General features: G+C 45.1%; 1 protein-coding gene across 2 annotated transcripts in view; it reads right to left on the bottom strand.

Annotated features, from left to right (window-relative positions):
• Positions 1-19032, bottom strand: part of MIGA1 (mitoguardin 1) — a 64724-nt gene that overhangs the window by 33090 nt on the left and 12602 nt on the right. For both annotated transcript variants that reach the window (XM_063427949.1, XM_063427950.1), the window contains exon 7: positions 15718-15841. In XM_063427949.1, coding sequence (XP_063284019.1) covers positions 15718-15841 — 124 coding nt within the window. The remainder of the gene's footprint in view (positions 1-15717; positions 15842-19032) is intronic.

The following is a 19032-nucleotide window of genomic DNA, read 5'->3' as shown; positions in this document are numbered from 1 at the left end:
GCTGTAGCCTAAATTTAACCTGTGACTAATATACGAGGTGAGAGTTTGCCATAAGATGTTATTTCATCATCTGATCCGGTGCCTGGCACATGCTTTGCGTAGATCACCTAATATTAATATTTTATATTAAACCAGATGAAGAATATATGTACTGGATGAATCAAAATAACATAATTGTACAATCTCAAATCTGTCAAGACTAATACACCCCAACACGCAAATGAGAGGGCAAAAAGGTATAAACAAGTATATATCTGGTCTCTAGAATGGCCGAGCTTAACGTAATAGGTAAACAGTTTGAAACAGACAGAGAATGGTCAATGGAAGAAGCTGAGGTCAGGGAGCACAGAAATACACAGGTTTAGAGAACAAGCTAAAGTCAAGGAATATCGGTCTGAGAAAAATAATAAATAAGCCAAATCAGTAACGGGAAGAACAATCAGAACTTACGAGCAACCTCTTGGGTCGCAGAGACGGCGACATGGAAATGAGCATATTTATGAGTGGCTCTCATTGGTTTGCATTCAGGTTTGACACCAGAACGGAATTGACATGGATGCAGTGGGTCCAAAAAATGACCCAGTCTCAGGCTAGGCATAAGAAGATGCAGGGACGCATCAGAAAAGATGCCAGAGTGATGTACAGTATTAACATGGGTCTTGTTATTTCTCCCCTCATTAAACCTGCCCTCATTCTGACCATGTTGAATCACTGATAGCCTATTCGGTGGCAGCAAAGATCCTTTAACATGCCCAAATTAACACAGGGAATCTGTGCTGATCTTACAGAGTATTAGGACTGAATAGTCCTTAACCTCAGTGCTCTGAGCCCTGACTGCATGGTATTAGCACAAAATGCATGGCCGCTCAGATGTATAATGAAGATATAAAAGAGACCATTTACAGCATTTCATCATTCGGGACCACAGAATTTTAACAGACTACCTGAAATTATTATTCATTTTGTTCAAATCTTTTTATTTGGCAGGTCACAGACAGTGTCCCCAAAAGTACAATACACCCATACCGTCAACCTGTGGATTACTGCGGGATACATTGTATCTCTTCTGTTGTTGGAAGTACATCTGTTTGCACTGTGCAGCATTGTAATACATCTTGGCTTTGGCTAACATTGCTAAGTAGATGGCATAAACATTTACCTAACATTTAGACCAAGCTATACAATCAATCTATAATAAGCAGTCTAGCCAATTGTTTGGGAAGGCACTTTCTAATCACTGATTCTTAACCTAGTGCTAGCCTGAGAGAGCTACTGTACACCTGGTCTGCACCTACAGGTGTGCTAATTGATACAGGACCACCTGGGATCAACTTTCCTCTTCCCTGTCCCAAGGTAAGCAAGATGGGGAGGGGAATAAACGTTATTTATATATATATAGAAAAGGAAAAAATCCCCTGCACTCACGCTTTAACTCCTTCACTGCCGGGTCCATGAGCCTGAGCTCCAAGAATACAAATCCAATTCAGAAAGGCTGCTCTCCGGTCTTTTAAAATATCAATACTTTATTAGGTAAAGTTTAAAATGATGACCAACGTTTCAGTCCCCACTCCGGACTTTCTTCAGGGTCAAGTAGCAGCCTTTCTGAATTGGAGTTTATTCCCCTCCCCGTATATATATATATATATATATATATATATATATATATATATATATATATATATATGTATATATCCCTCTTTCCCCCTACACTACAGCCCTTATTTCCCCCTCTACACCCCACAGCCCCATTCCATTACAGTACACCCTTATACTACACCTCCGTCCCCCTAAACTGCAGCCCCTATACCCTCTACATGTATGTACGTAGCGGGGAATGTGGTGCGACTAAGAGTAAGGAGACTACCCCAATTCTCCCCCCAATAATGACAAACAATGAATATTGGTTGAAACAGGCCACAACATTTATTAAACTTACAACTGTAGGACTCATCCGAACTTTATTCTTTTTCTTTAATTCAAATATAAATAAACATATAAATATATACATACCATAATTAACATATAAATTACACTTATTGCCCTACAGCCTCCAACTTAAATAACCGTCCTTGCCAACGAACTTAACCAGGTGCCTATGCACCAAAACTTTACCCACTGGTGTCTCGCCTCCCCCCTCGTCCAAACCAAAAATTTCCATCATCTTAAATGCTCTACCACCAGCCGGCTTTTTGCTCGGTGGGCACGTCCTATTCGGTAACTTAAAAGTTTACCTTACAGAACAGGGGAGGTTGAGACCCACCATGTCCATCTCCTGACATTCCATCTGCTCCCCAACCCTGTTGGCAAGGACACGCTCCCCGCTAGCTGTGACGGAACAAAAACAGAAAATTAGGGTGGGTGGGAGGGAAGATGTTTGCTGGGCAGAATCCCAAAAGGCACTGAGGTAAGATGATCCCTGCCCCACTACAAACCCATAACCACTCCCCTAAACACATATAGCCAATTACTAGCACCATCCCCACACTCATACATGTGCCCTTGTCCGTTTAGCTGTGCTGACTCCCCAGGGCCTTTACAGCTTGATCCCCACACAACAACCACTATTCCATTAAACACTACGGCTCCTATCCTCCTTTAGATGACAGCTTCTATACCCCCTTAAAAACAATTCTCACAAACTACAGCCCCTATCATTCACACTACAGCAACTATTACCTTCCCACACACACTGCAACCCCTTTTCATACCCAGACTATAGTCCCTTTTTCCACTGCATTCCCTTCAGAAGGAGTTGGAGGAGGTACGTTTCTGGTTTGCGGGGTAGAAGCGTTTTTGTGCTGTCTTGTATAATGGTAGTTATGTTGTCCCAATAGGGTGTTAAGGAGGGGCAATCCCACCAAATGTGGAGCATTGTGCCCTTGTGTTGTAGGCATCTCCAACAGATATCGGAGGCCTGTGGGTAAGTTGCTTTTAGACGTGTAGGTACTAGGTACCACCAGTATAAGATTTTCCGGGATAGTTCCATGTGGGAGGCACATTTAGAAAGTGAGTTGTGTGCAAGGAGAATCTCATTCCATTGTAGCTCATCGAGAGCGTACGTGAATTCTCTCTCTTTAAATCAGTAACAGGAGGATACTTATTGACTTATTGAAAATGTTAACACTCAGTTGTAATGATCTGTAAACCAAAATTGCAAAATTTCGATAATCAATAGTTGATTTTAAAAACTTCTCCAACTATGCCATCTATATACCATCTAGAGCCACATTTGGTCTATTTTAGCCCGAATGAGAATTCATACAATTCACTAGATCATAAATCAACCTTCTGAAAAAACATCCATCATAGAGTTGATTTATGATCCAGTGATGATCATTCATTCATAAAATTAGCTTACTTCATTTTTCATCTGATAATAAGCTATTTCAAAATGACCCATAAAGTAGTAAAAACTGAGAGTTTGGAAAAATAAACCTTTGGGTTTTGCAATTCAGATTTAATTCTGTAATATCCTGAGTTTAGTGTATAAACCTCACCAGTTACTCACTAAAGTGTGAATTTGTTAGGCCAAAGCAGTTAAACGGAACACTTGGAGAATATTACCAATTTGGTAACTTTGGACAACAATTTCAAATTCAGAATGTCCAAAAATTCACACTTTAGACAAGTTTTAGGTCAAATTGAAAAGGAAATTCTCCACGTCGGCTATGGGTTTAATTAGGCTATTCTGGTGTTTAATTCAAAATTAATTTTGAATTCCTAGTTCCAGATCCTGATTGTGTCCACATGCAAGGGAAGAGGCAAGTTGTGTTACTGTTACTGTATATGCAATGAATATTCTTTTCAACAACTGTGAGTGACAGTGCAAGCATGCCCCAGCACTGCCTGACCTAGGACTAGGTGCGGTTTCCACCACCTGGAGAAACAGGTGCAAATTGCCTAGTCCAGATCTCTGAAGCTATTTATGGGAGAGAAAACATTTTAACACACATCAGCTGTCACCGAAACAAGCATTCCCCACACCACATCTGGAGAACCATTTAATTTAAGAGCAAGTTCCAATTCACGAAGCAATGACCGCTCCTAAATCTCACAGTCCTCGTTAAGTTTGGTTAACAATTACGGCACAAAAATACACACTAGCCTGAAACAACATAGCACAGCTCATCAGGACAGCATGTCAATGTGATATAAGAGATCATTGATCAGGAGAACCATCATATGTTACTCACTAAACTCTGAATTGTAGTAAACATTTTTCCATTTTTGTTACTTTAGTCTTATATTAAAAAATTCACGGTGTGACAGTTGCACATTTCTGTAGCTCCGAACTCACGATTGCAATATTTAACAAAGTTTTAATTTTTACCCAGCATCTGACTTTCCTTTCTATGGGGACACTTTCCTACTAGTCATGGGACGTCGGAATAAAAAATATAAAGCTGACAAACTGTATTTAATTGCAGATATTGCCGATTTGCTCCAGAGGCCACAGAGCTCCCACGACATCTCTCATGGCACCAGAGTTAGACTGCTTCTCCAAATCATCAGGGAAAACCTCACTGGCCAACAGGGCAGAACCGAAAATCACTCACTTCCTTCCACCGAATGCAGATATTGCCCTGGTGACTGAGGAAACTTTGAAGCACCTTCTGGAGGATTTCCACCACAATGTAGCTGCTGATGTAGGCCTCTTCCAAAAGGAGCTGTCGAGGGTCTCTGCCCCGGCTTCACAATTCGGAACCCACCTCTGCTACCCACGAGGATCAAATATCTAAGTTGGGACAGATAGTCCAGGCCATGCAAAAAGTTCAGACACAGTCGAACATACGATTAACTGTTTTAGAGGACCTGAGATGATGGAAAAATGTTAAAGTCCCAGGACTGTCTGATACCACGAACATGGCTGAACTTCCTCATCTTTTTAGGATATTAATCTCCCAACTGTTTTTATTAAAACAAGCAGAAGCCATGTTATAAGAGGGATGCTATTGGATCCCCAAACCAGCTAAGGCGTCCGCATAGGCAAGCTATGATGTTGTTATTAGATTTCAGAGTGGCCGGACAAAACTAGCTTATGACTGCTGTCTGAAATAAGTCACCCTATCAGTTTGAAGGTAGGACATTGTCTTTTTTCAGATCCATTCAGGGCCACAATGGAATGTCCTAGGTCTCTTCGCCGGGAACTTTTAGCCCATAAGGTTCCATCCAGCTTCGGAATCCCTCACAGTTTACTGATCTCCCAGGATACATGCACACTGAAAGTCAATGAAGCTTTAAAGATCACTTGGTCTCTGTCCACTACAGAATGAGCAGACTTCCTCCGTGCTTCCATTGTGGAAAGTCACCTGGAAAGGGATCCAGCGACAACAAATCCATTTGTCCAAATTCACAACACAGAGACTCTGCAACTGCAACTATTACCTAAACCACCTGCAGAGTGTTACAGCCAACATTACCTTTTTTTTTTTTTTCATCCAAGTTGTTATATTTGATTTGTTTCTTCAATGTATTAAAAAGTAAGTGATGTGGTAATTTACGCTCAGATGTATCCATATTTAGTATAGTTGCCCCGGGAGTTTATAACCCCCTGTAACAAACAAACACACGCCACCACCACCACCAATCCCCCCCCCCTCCCCCTTGTCCATCTTTTTAGACAACTGTTTAATGTTGATATGCAGCAGGTTTGAGTCTCTCAGTGACCACAATCGACACCTATACCATAGATACGTTGTTATGTTTTGAGAGGGGTATAGTTTAGTAAAATCCAGCAAGGATTACTTCTGTTTACGAATACCTGCTGATGCTGGCTTTGTTTATTCAAGCTACATATTAGACAAAAACCGTCAATCCAGAAGCTCTCCTTTCATATGTATTGTGACCATTTAATCTGACTTTTTATTAGTGCCTTTCTTATATTTACTTGTTATTACGTTTATAACATGTATGGGTTGAAAATAAGTAAAGGTTTAATAAAAATAAATTCAAATTCAATTTTATTAATTACACGGAGGCTCCTATTATGCTATCTCTTTCTTACTTTATTCCTCAGCAGCAAAGAGAAATATAACTGAAAGAGAAAAATATGTAGAATATGAATATATAACAGATACAACCATATCTGCCTAGTAACAGGGCAGCCAATCAGTCTCTAGGAACAGTCCATAAATCTCTATCCTTGTACTTCCACTTCCTCTTTCTTTGCTGCTGTCCTCAGACCAGCTAAGTATTATTTTTCTCTCCTACATAGTGTGCTTGATTGTATTTGCTAGGGTTATGTACCCTGTTTTTCACTGACTGATTATTGTTGATATTATCCTGTTTAGTATTCTTCTGTATATTTGTGTTTATTTCGTCTGTTTTTATTGATGTTTTATTGCTGTTTGACTCCCCTGCGTTTTTTCCCGCCGCTTCCCCTGTCTGTGTTGCATTTTCACTCACCCAGACAGGGTTCGCGGCTAGCAGGGGAGATTTACACTGGAGTTTTGTACCCGCTGGTGCGAGGGAGTTCCCGGCCGCGTGTGATTCACGCGCTCCCCGGCCATTGGCGGGGGAGGAGCTTAGAGGCAGCGCGGCGCGCTCTGCACACGGCGGCCATCTTCTGCCTCATCACACGAGGGCTGGGCGGCTTTTTCAGCGAGTCGGCTCCCTTACCTCTCCCTTAGTAACTGTTTCTGTGCAGGTATTTACTTGTGGGTTAATCAACCCCTTACTGTTAGTTTTGTGTATTCTCCCTACTACTGTTCTAATTCAGTATTGCATTGGTTACTCGGTGCATAATTATTATTTAAAGGTGCAGTACATAAATTTATTTTTCTGCTCTGCACATTATGCAGGCTAGAGGTGAGGGTTCTGGTAGCCCCAGTTACCCCATTATGGACTCCTCTCAGACCCCTACTGCAGGGGACTTGGGCCTTACTCCCTCCCAGGAGTTCCAGGCCCTTATTGATTCTACTATGCAGAGGGCTCTGGCTTCGGCCATGGGGACCGTGTCCTCGTCCCTCTCCCACACTTTTCAACAGGCATTAACACAGCCTTTGGCCCCTGCCATGTTGCCTGCTCCCATGCCTGCAGTTCAGACTCAGGCAGGTCGCAAGGCTCAAGCAAAGTTTAAACATGTCTCTCCAGATGTGACGCAGGTGTTACCTGCCCTGACCGACGTGCCTATGGCCGTCCAAGATGGCGCGTTTCCGCGCAAGAGAGCCGCTGGCCGGGCAAAATCGGCCAGAAAATGGAAACGGGCGCGTGCCCGTGATGATGGATCGGATACCGATCAGACTGGAGAGTCAGATTCGGATCCCCCCCTATGAGGAAGGGGGCTCCGGCGATGAGGCGGAGTTTGACGCTTCGGCACTTCCTCCGGGTGAGGGGCAGGACATCTGTGATCCTCAGGGTTACCCCCTGTTCGATCCCGATGACCTTCGCCATCCTCGCTCGGCGGAATGGGACCCGCCCGCGCACATTGCCAGTTATCTGGCACTTCGTATGCGTACCCCTCTCTCCAAAGAGGGGCACAGTAAATTGAGGGCCGAGTGCCCGAGGCCTTCCGTGCCTGATGCGGCGTGCAAGACGCCGGAGGTTGACCCTCAGATCTCCCAGTTCCTGGCTAAAACAGGTTGGAAACCCAGGAAGGGGCTGGAGTTTTCACTGCATAATTGCCAGGACAAGATCCTGGACACCCTGGGCCCCGCTGCCAAGCTCTATGAGCTTTTGGAAGCAGCTAAGGCTGGAACAAAACCCATCGACTTCGATGAAGCGATTGGGTGGGTCCAGAGGTTGATTTGCCTCCTCGGCAACGCGAATACAGCCATGTCGGCTGAACACCGCAAGGCGATTCTGCTCAAAATTGAGCCAAAGTTAGTAAACCTTGCTGTGAAGGAGCCGGGTGCCTCGGCCAAAGGTATGCTCTTTGGAGAGTGTTTTGTCAAGGATTTGGGCTCCTTTGTGCGTACCTTCACTGCTCTCAATAAAGCGCAGTCTAACCTAAAGCGGGTTTTTGGCCCTAAGTTTTTCCATGGGGCCGGGAGGTATAGGAGCCGTCCGCCCGGCCGTGGAGCTCGAGGTCCCTCGCGGACTCACAGAGGTTCCTTTTCCGCCCCCCGAACCTACCAGGAGTATAAGCCAGCACCATTCTTCCCCTCACGTGGGAGACCGTGGCAAAGTCGAGGAGGTTGTGGACAACCCTCATACAGACGCCCTTACGGTGAGTACCCCAAAACGTATGTTTTGCAGAGCAAGTGTGGGGGACAGATTAGCGCTATTTCTAGATATGTGGGGTATGATCACCACAGATGTATGGGTTCTGGAGACGGTCAGGGGTTTCCGCCTGGATCTGTTGTCTCCCCCTGTCCAGACTTTTATCCCACAGGAACTGAGACTGCCGGACGATCAGTCCGAGCTAATTACCGCGGAGATCGCGGAATTGTCTGCCAAACGAGCCATTCAAGAAATCCCCTACGACCACCCAGGATTTCTGAGCAATTTGTTTCTCGTCGCCAAGAAAGGCGGAGGTGTCCGCCCGGTGATAAACCTCAAACACCTAAATTTTTTCCTCCGTTACCATCACTTCAAGATGGAGGGTGCCCACTGTCTCCGGGACCTGCTCCGTCAGGGAGACTGGATGGTCAAATTGGACCTGAAAGATGCCTACTTGACTATACCCATGGCAAAAGAGCACTGGGACTTATTGCACTTTACGTGGCAAGGTCATCGATGGCGGTTTACCGGTCTGCCGTTTGGTCTATCTTCGGCTCCATGGTGTTTCACGAAAGTGATGAAGCCTGTGGTGGCTTTCCTCAGGGCTCGGGGGGTCCGCATGATTATTTACCTGGACGACATACTGATTATGTCTTCGTCCCCCGACCAACTTCTCAGACACCTGGGATGGACGGTGAACCTCTTGGAAGGCCTAGGCTTTCTCGTGAATTGGGAAAAATCCATTGTGGAACCGGTACAGAGGATAGAATTCCTGGGCTTCGAAGTCGATTCGGTCACCCAGTTTCTGTTCCTACCGGAGACCAAACTTCGGTCGATGAAGAAGGAGATAAGGCGTGCACTACGAGCCACCTCTCTCTCCGTCTGCCAACTGGCGAGAGTGATCGGCCTCTTGGCCTCATCAATTCAAGCGATTTTCCCAGGCCCATTACACTATCGGGCCCTACAACGTTTGAAAGGTTCCCATCTTTGAGCCGGGGGCTCGTACGAGAGCGTATTGACCCTGGACGACGACTCCAGAGACGAGCTACGGTGGTGGTTGGGACACATGGAGGCATGGAACGGCCGGGCCATCTTCGGCTCCGCGCCGGACATGATTATAGAGTCGGACGCAAGCCTACACGGTTGGGGCGCTCGCTGTGGCAGTGTCTCCACCGGTGGAAGATGGTCCGAGGTCGAGTCGACTTTACACATAAATTGCCTGGAACTTCTGGCAGGTTCGTTCGCCATTCGGAGCCTATCTCCGACCCAAGGAAATTGCTGCGTACTCCTGCGCATGGACAATGTGTCCGCAGTCAGGTACATAAACCACCTGGGTGGTACGAAATCGAAACAGCTGGCGAACATGGCAAGGGACTTCACAACGCTATATCGGTTACGGCCGAACATATTCCGGGACTGGACAACGAATGGGCGGATTGGAATTCGCGTTACCTGAAAGATTCAGGAGATTGGCATTTACTATCCTCGATCTTCCAAAGGATAGATCGGCTATGGGGTCCTCTACACCTGGATTTGTTCGCGTCCAGACTGAACTCCCAACTGCCCCAGTACTTCAGTTGGAGGCCGGACCCAGCAGCCGCTGCGGTGGACGCGTTCTTACAGACGTGGCCGCAAGGGCGCCACTTTGCGTTCCCACCGTTCAATCTGATATCCCGGACGCTGACATACGCGACCAGACAGGATTGCACGTTAGTTCTAGTGGTTCCCCTATGGCAATCTCAACCGTGGTTTCCCCGTCTCCTGGAAATGGCCATAGACTTCCCACGGATGATCGAAATGAGGTCGGACGTGCTTCTGGACCCGGATGGGAACTCGCACGAATTGGTGGATCAGAACTTGCTCCAACTCACGGCTTGGCTGATCTCAGGGGACCCTGGTGTGTCGCGGACGTTTCGCAGGCGACTGCTCGACTCTTGGAGAATGCCTGGGCACCAGGTACCAGACAGGCTTACAAGTCCGCATGGCGCGTGTGGTCTAGCTGGTGCTTGGGAAGATTGCTGGATCCACTTTCTGCTCCTCTAACTGCACTGCTCAGTTTCCTGACTGAACGTTTCGATTCGGGTTTGGTCTATCGTACCCTTAATGTTTATAGATCGCCATTTCGGCTGGACATAGAGGGATAGATGGATCTCCGATTGGACAACATCCTGTTGTGTGCCGATTGTTGAAGGGTATCCGCTTCGCTAGGCCTCCAAGCTCTAGATACTCATCATTTTGGGATGTTAACGTTGTCCTTGGTTTCTTGGACTCCTGGAACCGGTAATGAGGACCTGACTCTCAAACAGTTGTCATGGAAACTGGTCATGCTTCTGTGCTTACTTTCGTGCAAAAGGGTATCGGACGTCAGGGCTCTGGATTGGAACGCGATTTCGTTCACCCCCGAAGGTGTGTCGTTTAATATCTCAAGGAGGACTAAGTCGGCTTCCAAGTCGGTGAACTTACCTAGATGCTCCGTCAGACCTGCTTTATGTCCTGTGGCTTGTCTCCAGGTTTATTTGGCTCATACTCGACAGTTGAGGTCAACGGACTTGCCTCCACTATTTATTTCCTTTAAGGCACCGTTTCTACCAGTCTCCTCGACTACGTTAGCCCGATGGGTTAAGGGTCTACTTTCCGCTGCAGGAATTGATACTTTGATTTTTTCGGCTCATTCGGTTAGGGGTGCCATGGCATCGAAGGCTTCTACGATGGGATGTCGCCTGGACGATATCTTGAAAGCGGCGGACTGGTCTAAGGAATCTACGTTCCGTGATTTCTATTTCCGCCCGATTGAACATGTTTCTTCGTTGGTTGTGGCTCAGCTTTAAACTAGCATAATAGGAGCCACCGTGTCATTAATAAAATTCCCAGATTTTACTATTAACATGACGTAAAGTCATGATTTTATTAATGACACGGAGGCGAGTATTATTCCCACCCACCCGCCCGTGGCTCTGGGGTAAGTTTACTATTATGGTTCAATCGGGGTGATCGTCTTTTCTCACGGTGAGTACACTTGGTTTACTTGTATTGAGTGCATGATTCTTGTAGGGTGTGACATATATTCATACTATTCTAACTAGGATGCCCGTTATGTACAGGTCATGTGTATACGATATGTTACACTCAGATCCTAAGTTTGGAGTTTACCACATATTTCTTTGTTTTACAGCTTGATTTCGTTATGTGGAAGTTACCAGTTTGAAAGTTACTAGTTGCTGAAATGGATGTTTCGGTTTGGGTCTTCGGTTCAGAAGGCAAAGAAGAGGAAGTGGAAGTACAAGGATAGAGATTTATGGACTGTTCCTAGAGACTGATTGGCTGCCCTGTTACTAGGCAGATATAGTTGTATCTGTTATATATTCATATTCTACATATTTTTCTCTTTCAGTTATATTTCTCTTTGCTGCTGAGGAATAAAGTAAGAAAGAGATAGCATAATACTCGCCTCCGTGTCATTAATAAAATCATGACTTTACGTCATGTTAATAGTAAAATCTGGGAATTTGAATTCCTGACAACTCTAATTTTAATAAATAAACTGTATGATTTCACTTTATAATCCTGCCAATAAATGTTTAAGTGAGTGACCCTGAGTATTGTTAACACCCTTGCAATAATGAAAGGGTTACACCAAGCACCAGGCCCTCTTCAAAGGATTTGAAGAGGTCATGGTGCCAGGAGTCTGCATGGGCATGGGTTTCGCTAAGACACACGCTGCACATACAGAAATTAACCCCTCCCCATGCTGCCCCTATACTCCAATCAGTCCGGCGAGTGGAAATGACATCATTAAAGGAATATCAGGCTGCAGGACACCTTGACCGTGGCATTGTAAAGTAAAGTAAGTTTATGTTTTTTTTTTTGTTTTTTTTAATTTACTTTGCATTGGGGGAGGAAGTCACAGAAAGGGTTGCTCTGACCCAGGGGCACTTCAGGTGTCATGGGCTAAATTTTCTATAATGCTCTTACTGCCATTAAGCTGGCAAAGTATCAGAGGACATGTAGCGCACAACACCTGAAGTGCCGAAGGTTGACAACCCCTGCTCTAAACCTGTGTTTTATGAAAAAAACTTTTGCAGGTCAAACAGCTCATTAAGCAGCTCATCTTCCTGACTGGCCAAACGATCATTGGAGCACCATCTAGGCCAGTCTAGCCATTTTATGTTCATGGCTATCTTTGCAACATATCAATCACTGCTTCCTATTGCCAGATGGGTTCTTTCATCTCTTCTATACCTGTCACTATTTTTTAAATGAAAGTCCTTGTTCCAAGGGAATCTTTAGTATAATGTAGAATTGCAAAGCATCTTAGTCCAGTTCAGTTGCCCTCAAAGACACATTGATGGAAAGATTGAATTACTCCCTGGGAGCAATCATGTCTATCGTTCCCATAAGGCTACACTTTCTGCACTACCATTATATCTATATGATTGATCCAAGGATAAATCTGACTGCCATTCTGCGGTCAAGAAGGAATTTTTTTCCTAGCTTGTTGCAAAATTGGAAGTGCTTCAAACTGGGTTTTTTTTGCCTTCTTTTGGATCAACAGCAAAAAACATATGTGAGGAAGGCTGAACTTGATGGACGCAAGTCTCTTTTCAGCTATGTAACTATGTATGTAACTATGACTTTTAAAGGGACACTATAGGCACTCAGTCCATTTCATGAAATTAAAGTGATCAGGGTGCAATGTTTACAAAGCAGGGTTAAGACAACCTCTAGTGGCTGTCTTCCCCACATGCATGAAGAAGTCCAGCTTCTTCAAAATTTGTATAGGAAAGCATTGATTCAATGCATTTATATTAGGTTCCCCCTTTGCACTGACATCGGAAGGAGGAGGCTCTTGAAATAGGTAAGTGAAAAATGTTTTTTAAACCCTTTATTCACTGGGTGTGGGGCCACGGAGGCTGAGGGACACCATACCTTTAAGAATACAGTTTTGTATTCCTAACACTATAGTATTCATTTAATGTCAATGCAACATTGACATTACTAGACCTGCTTTACTCTACAGCAGTTGGCCATTACACTGTTATTTTGTTTCCCATGACATCAACCTTAATTCCTTATAGTACTGGTTACTTAGCAACAGGATAGGTAGAACACCCTTTTGAGATTAAGTATTGTATATATATATTCAGAGTAGTGATTTTACTTATTAGTGATAACGTTTGAGTTTTAATGTAGCTTGCTATTTTCTTTTTTTGACTCATGCATCTTAAAGGGATTATATAGTGTAAGGAATACAAAGTTGTATCCCTTACATTATAGTTCCCTCTGCACCCAAGTTTTTCACTAAAGTCTGAATTTGGCTCCACTGAGCTAAACAAACCAGGAAATAACAGGACCGCCATCATGGAGTGACAGCCATGATGGTGAAACAAGGTTAATTTATATATGTGCCAGTTTATATTGAAATGTGCACTTTTTTATTTTTTTTTTAAATGAAAAGAAAAAAAAGATGACAAACTCTAAAGCCTGTAATTAATTAGCTATTGGCTCTAATTATTCTAGCACTTCCAATCCTGTTGTTACAGTTATATGGTTGATGCTAACCCTCAAAACTTTACAGCAGCCTCTTGCCAGGTAAGGAATTTAATAACAGCGGTCTGGCATAGAAAAAAATCTCAAGTTATACATTATATACACTGTCACTATCTCCAATGACATAGTGTACTACGCATGCTCAGAGTAACTTTTTCTACAAGCAAGGTCTGGTTGCTATGGTGACAATTTACACAAAGTGTTTATCATCAAACAGATATTTTGTGAGCGGTTAGTATCTTTGTGAGCAGATATTCTTGGTGTTCAGCTAGTAAAAAAAAACAGCAACAAGGTTGCAAAGAAAGTACTTAAAAGGACACTATAGTCACCAGAACAACTACAGCTTATTGAATTTGTTCTGGTGAGTAGAAGAATCATTACCTTCAGGCTTTTTGCTGTAAGTACTGTCTTTTCAGAGAAAATGCAGTGTTTACATTACAGCCTAGTGATAACTTCACTGGCCACTCCTAGGATGGCTGTTAGAGATCCTTCCTGGGTCATGGCTGCCTAAAATGCATCCAAAAATTCTGTGTCTCCACCTTCTGCATGCAGACACTGAACTTTCCTCATAGAGATTCATTCATTCAATTCATCTTTATGCTGATTGGCCAGGGCTGTGTTTGAATTGTGCTGGCTCTGCCCCTGTTCTCAGTGGTGTATTTAGGATTTGTGCTTGCCCTAGGCAGGACGGTGCTCGGGCACCCCCCCTAATCTAAATTTTCCCCACCCCTTCCTGTCAAGGCCGCACTATGACTGACAGACGCACACACTCACTGATAGATGCATACACTTATTGACAGACACACACTCATATATACTGACAAACAATGACATACACACACTCACTGATTTTACACACTGACACACATACACTTACTCGGACACACACTCACTGACAGACGCACACTCTCACTGACAGACCCACGCACGCACACTCACTGACCGACGCATACACACTCACTGACCGACGCATACACACTCACTGACCGACACATACACACTCACTGACCGACACATACACACTGACTGACCGACATATACACACTGACTGACCGACACACACATATTCACTGACTAACACACACACACATTCACTGACAGACACACACTCACTCACATTAACTGACACACACACTCACATTCACTGACACACACTCACTGACACACACTTATATTCACTGACACACACTCACTCACATTCACTGACACTCACTCACTCACATTCATTGACACACACACACACATTTCCCCCACTCACAATTATTATTATTTATTTATTTTTTTAAAGCCTCCCTACTTTTGGGATAGCTGGGTGGATATTTCACCTGGGGTCCAGTGGGGCTGCTGGGCAGAGAGGTGGCCGGACGTGCAGGCAGGCGGGTGGCGAGGGAGCACTTTCCCATGAGCTCTCTGCTCAGCTCCCTCATGCGCCGCAGAGTAATGCCGGGAGCCGGTATATGACATCAGCTGAGCAGAGAGCTCAGGGGAAAGTGCTCCTTCGCCGCCTGCCCGGGGGAGCTGGCCAGCTCTTGGGCTCCCATAAAACGAGGCAAACAAGGTATTTGGGGGCGGGGTTTTTCACCGCCCCCTGGAAATTGCTGCCCAAGGCAAATGCCTTGTTTGCCTCACGGCAAATACGTCCCTGCCTGATCTGCCTCTTTGTGACAGTAGGACAAGGAGTAGCCAATGGATTTCACTTCATTAGCTTATGTGCCATTCTGATTGACACATCACAAACTATGAAAGAATTAAAGGAACAGACCTGACACCATCCCACAGAAATAGTTAAATTATTTGTAAATGGATTTACACCTGGGTGCCTGCACCACGTTCGGTCTTCACATACAACTGAAGGAGATGTTCTCATGCTGCTATACCGTAATTATGTCAGATTTACACATATTTCCAGGTCATTCATTGGCTGAGAGTGATAGTTGACTCCTGGCAACATAAACACTGTACTACCCAACAATCAAATAGTTGCCTAAAGTTCAGCTGATCAGCCCTTACCTATATCATTAGCCAGAGATGCTGAATCAGAAGCCCCCATAGTAGCCTCAAACTCCTCCTGGAGACGATACGCTCGCTGCAGTAGGGCCTCGAGTTTATGGATGAACTCTGTACTAATCATATCCTGTGGAAAGAATTATGTTTACATTAATAATTAAAGAATAACGTTTACATTAATTTACATAATATACATTGTTTCAGGTATCATGCTGTGCCAATCCCACTGGTTGTGACCGGGTTACAGGGTCTAATCAACGTGTGACCAGGTTACAGGGTGTAATCAACGTGTGACCAGGTTACAGGGTCTATTCGACGTGTGACCAGGTTACAGGGGCTAATCAACGTGTGACCAGGTTACAGGGTCTAATCAACGTGTGACCAGGTTACAGGGTCTAATCACTATGTGACCAGGTTACAGGGTCTATTCGACGTGTGACCAGGTTACAGGGTCTATTCAACGTGTGACCAGGTTACAGGGTCTAATCAACATGTGACCAGGTTACAGGGTCTAATCACTATGTGACCAGGTTACAGGGTCTATTCAACGTGTGACCAGGTTACAGGGTCTAATCACTATGTGACCAGGTTACAGGGTCTATTCAACGTGTGACCAGGTAACAGGGTCTATTCAATGTGTGTCCAGGTTACGTGGTCTAATCACGGTGTGACCAGGCTACAGGGTCTAATCACTATGTGACCAGGTTACAGAGTCTAATCACGGTGTGACCAGGTTACAGGGTCTAATCACTATGTGACCAGGTTACAGGGTCTAATCACGGTGTGACCAGGTTACAGGGTCTATTTGACATGTGACCAGGCTACAGGGTCTAATGAACGTGTGACCAGGTTACAGGGTCTAATACACGTGTGACCAGGTTACAGGGTCTAATAAACGTGTGACCAGGTTACAGGGTTTATTCAACGTGTGACCAGGTTACAGGGTCTATTCAACGTGTGACCAGATTACAGGGTCTAATCAACGTGTGACCAGGTTACAGGGTCTAATCAACGTGTGACCAGGTTACAGGGTCTAATCACTATGTGACCAGGTTACAGGGTCTATTCAACGTGTGACCAGGTTACAGGGTCTAATCACTATGTGACCAGGTTACAGGGTCTATTCAACGTGTGACCAGGTTACAGGGTCTAATCACGGTGTGACCAGGTTACAGGGTCTAATCACGGTGTGACCAGGTTACAGGGTCTATTCGACATGTGACCAGGCTACAGGGTCTAATCAACGTGTGACCAGGTTACAGGGTCTAATCAACGTGTGACCAGGTTACAGGGTCTAATCACTATATGACCAGGTTACAGGGTCTATTCAACGTGTGACCAGGTTACAGGGTCTAATCACTATGTGACCAGGTTACAGAGTCTATTCAACGTGGTACCAGGTAACAGGGTCTATTCGATGTGTGTCCAGGTAACAGGGTCTATTCAGTGTGTGTCCAGTTTACGTGGTCTAATCACGGTGTGACCAGGCTACAGGGTCTAATCACTATGTGACCAGGTTACAGGGTCTAATCACGGTGTGACCAGGTTACAGGGTCTATTTGACGTGTGACCAGGTTACAGGGTCTATTCAACGTGTGACCAGGTTACAGGGTCTATTCAACGTGTGACCAGGTTACAGGATCTAATCAACGTGTGACCAGGCTACAGGGTCTAATCAACGTGTGACCAGGCTACAGGGTCTATTCAACGTGTGCCCAGGCTACAGGGTCTAATCAACGTGTGACCAGGTTACAGGATCTAATCAACGTGTGACCAGGCTACAGGGTCTAATCAACGTGTGACCAGGTTACAGGGTCTAATCACTATGTGACCAGGTTACAGGGTCTAATCACTATGTGACCAGGTAACAGGGTCTATTCAACGTGTGACCAGGTAACAGGGTCTATTCAATGTGTGTCCAGGTAACAGGGTCTATTCAGTGTGTGTCCAGGTTACGTGGTCTAATCACTATGTGACCAGGTTACAGGGTCTAATCACGGTGTGACCAGGTTACAGAGTCTATTCGACGTGTGACCAGGTTACAGAGTCTATTCGACGTGTGACCAGGTTACAGAGTCTATTCGACCTGTGACCAGGTTACCGGGTCTAATCAACGTGTGACCAGAGTACAGGGTCTAATCAACGTGTGACCAAGTTACAGGATCTAATCAACGTGTGTCCAGGCTACAGGGTCTATTCAACGTGTGACCAGGTTACAGGGTCTATTCAACGTGTGACCAGGTTACAGGGTCTATTCAATGTGTGACCAGGTTACAGGGTCTAATCACTATGTGACCAGGTTACAGAGTCTATTCAACGTGGTACCAGGTAACAGGGTCTATTCAATGTGTGTCCAGGTAACAGGGTCTATTCAGTGTGTGTCCAGTTTACGTGGTCTAATCACGGTGTGACCAGGCTACAGGGTCTAATCACTATGTGACCAGGTTACAGGGTCTAATCACGGTGTGACCAGGTTACAGGGTCTATTTGACGTGTGACCAGGTTACAGGGTCTAATCAACGTGTGACCAGGTTACAGGGTCTATTCAACGTGTGACCAGGTTACAGGATCTAATCAACGTGTGACCAGGCTACAGGGTCTAATCAACGTGTGACCAGGCTACAGGGTCTATTCAACGTGTGCCCAGGCTACAGGGTCTAATCAACGTGTGACCAGGTTACAGGATCTAATCAACGTGTGACCAGGCTACAGGGTCTAATCAACGTGTGACCAGGTTACAGGGTCTAATCACTATGTGACCAGGTTACAGGGTCTAATCACTATGTGACCAGGTAACAGGGTCTATTCAACGTGTGACCAGGTAACAGGGTCTATTCAATGTGTGTCCAGGTAACAGGTTCTATTCAGTGTGTGTCCAGGTTACGTCGTCTAATCACGGTGTGACCAGGCTACAGGGTCTAATCACTATGTGACCAGGTTACAGGGTCTAATCACGGTGTGACCAGGTTACAGGGTCTAATCACTATGTGACCAGGTTACAGAGTCTATTCGACGTGTGACCAGGTTACAGAGTCTATTCGACGTGTGACCAGGCTACAGGGTCTAATCAACGTGTGACCAAGTTACAGGGTCTAATCACTATGTGACCAGATTACAGGGTCTAATCACTATGTGACCAGGTAACAAGGTCTATTCAACGTGTGACCAGGCTACAGGGTCTAATCAACGTGTGACCAGGTTACAGGGTCTAATCAACATGTGACGAGGTTACAGGATCTAATCAACGTGTGACCAGGCTACAGGGTCTAATCAACGTGTGACCAGGTTACAGGGTCTAATCACTATGTGACCAGATTA

The sequence above is a fragment of the Pelobates fuscus genome, chromosome 7 (assembly GCF_036172605.1).
Source record: "Pelobates fuscus isolate aPelFus1 chromosome 7, aPelFus1.pri, whole genome shotgun sequence".
Lineage (NCBI taxonomy): Eukaryota > Metazoa > Chordata > Amphibia > Anura > Pelobatidae > Pelobates > Pelobates fuscus.
The sequence above is the reverse complement of the archived record's forward strand: the minus strand, read 5'-3'. Positions and strand labels throughout refer to the sequence as shown.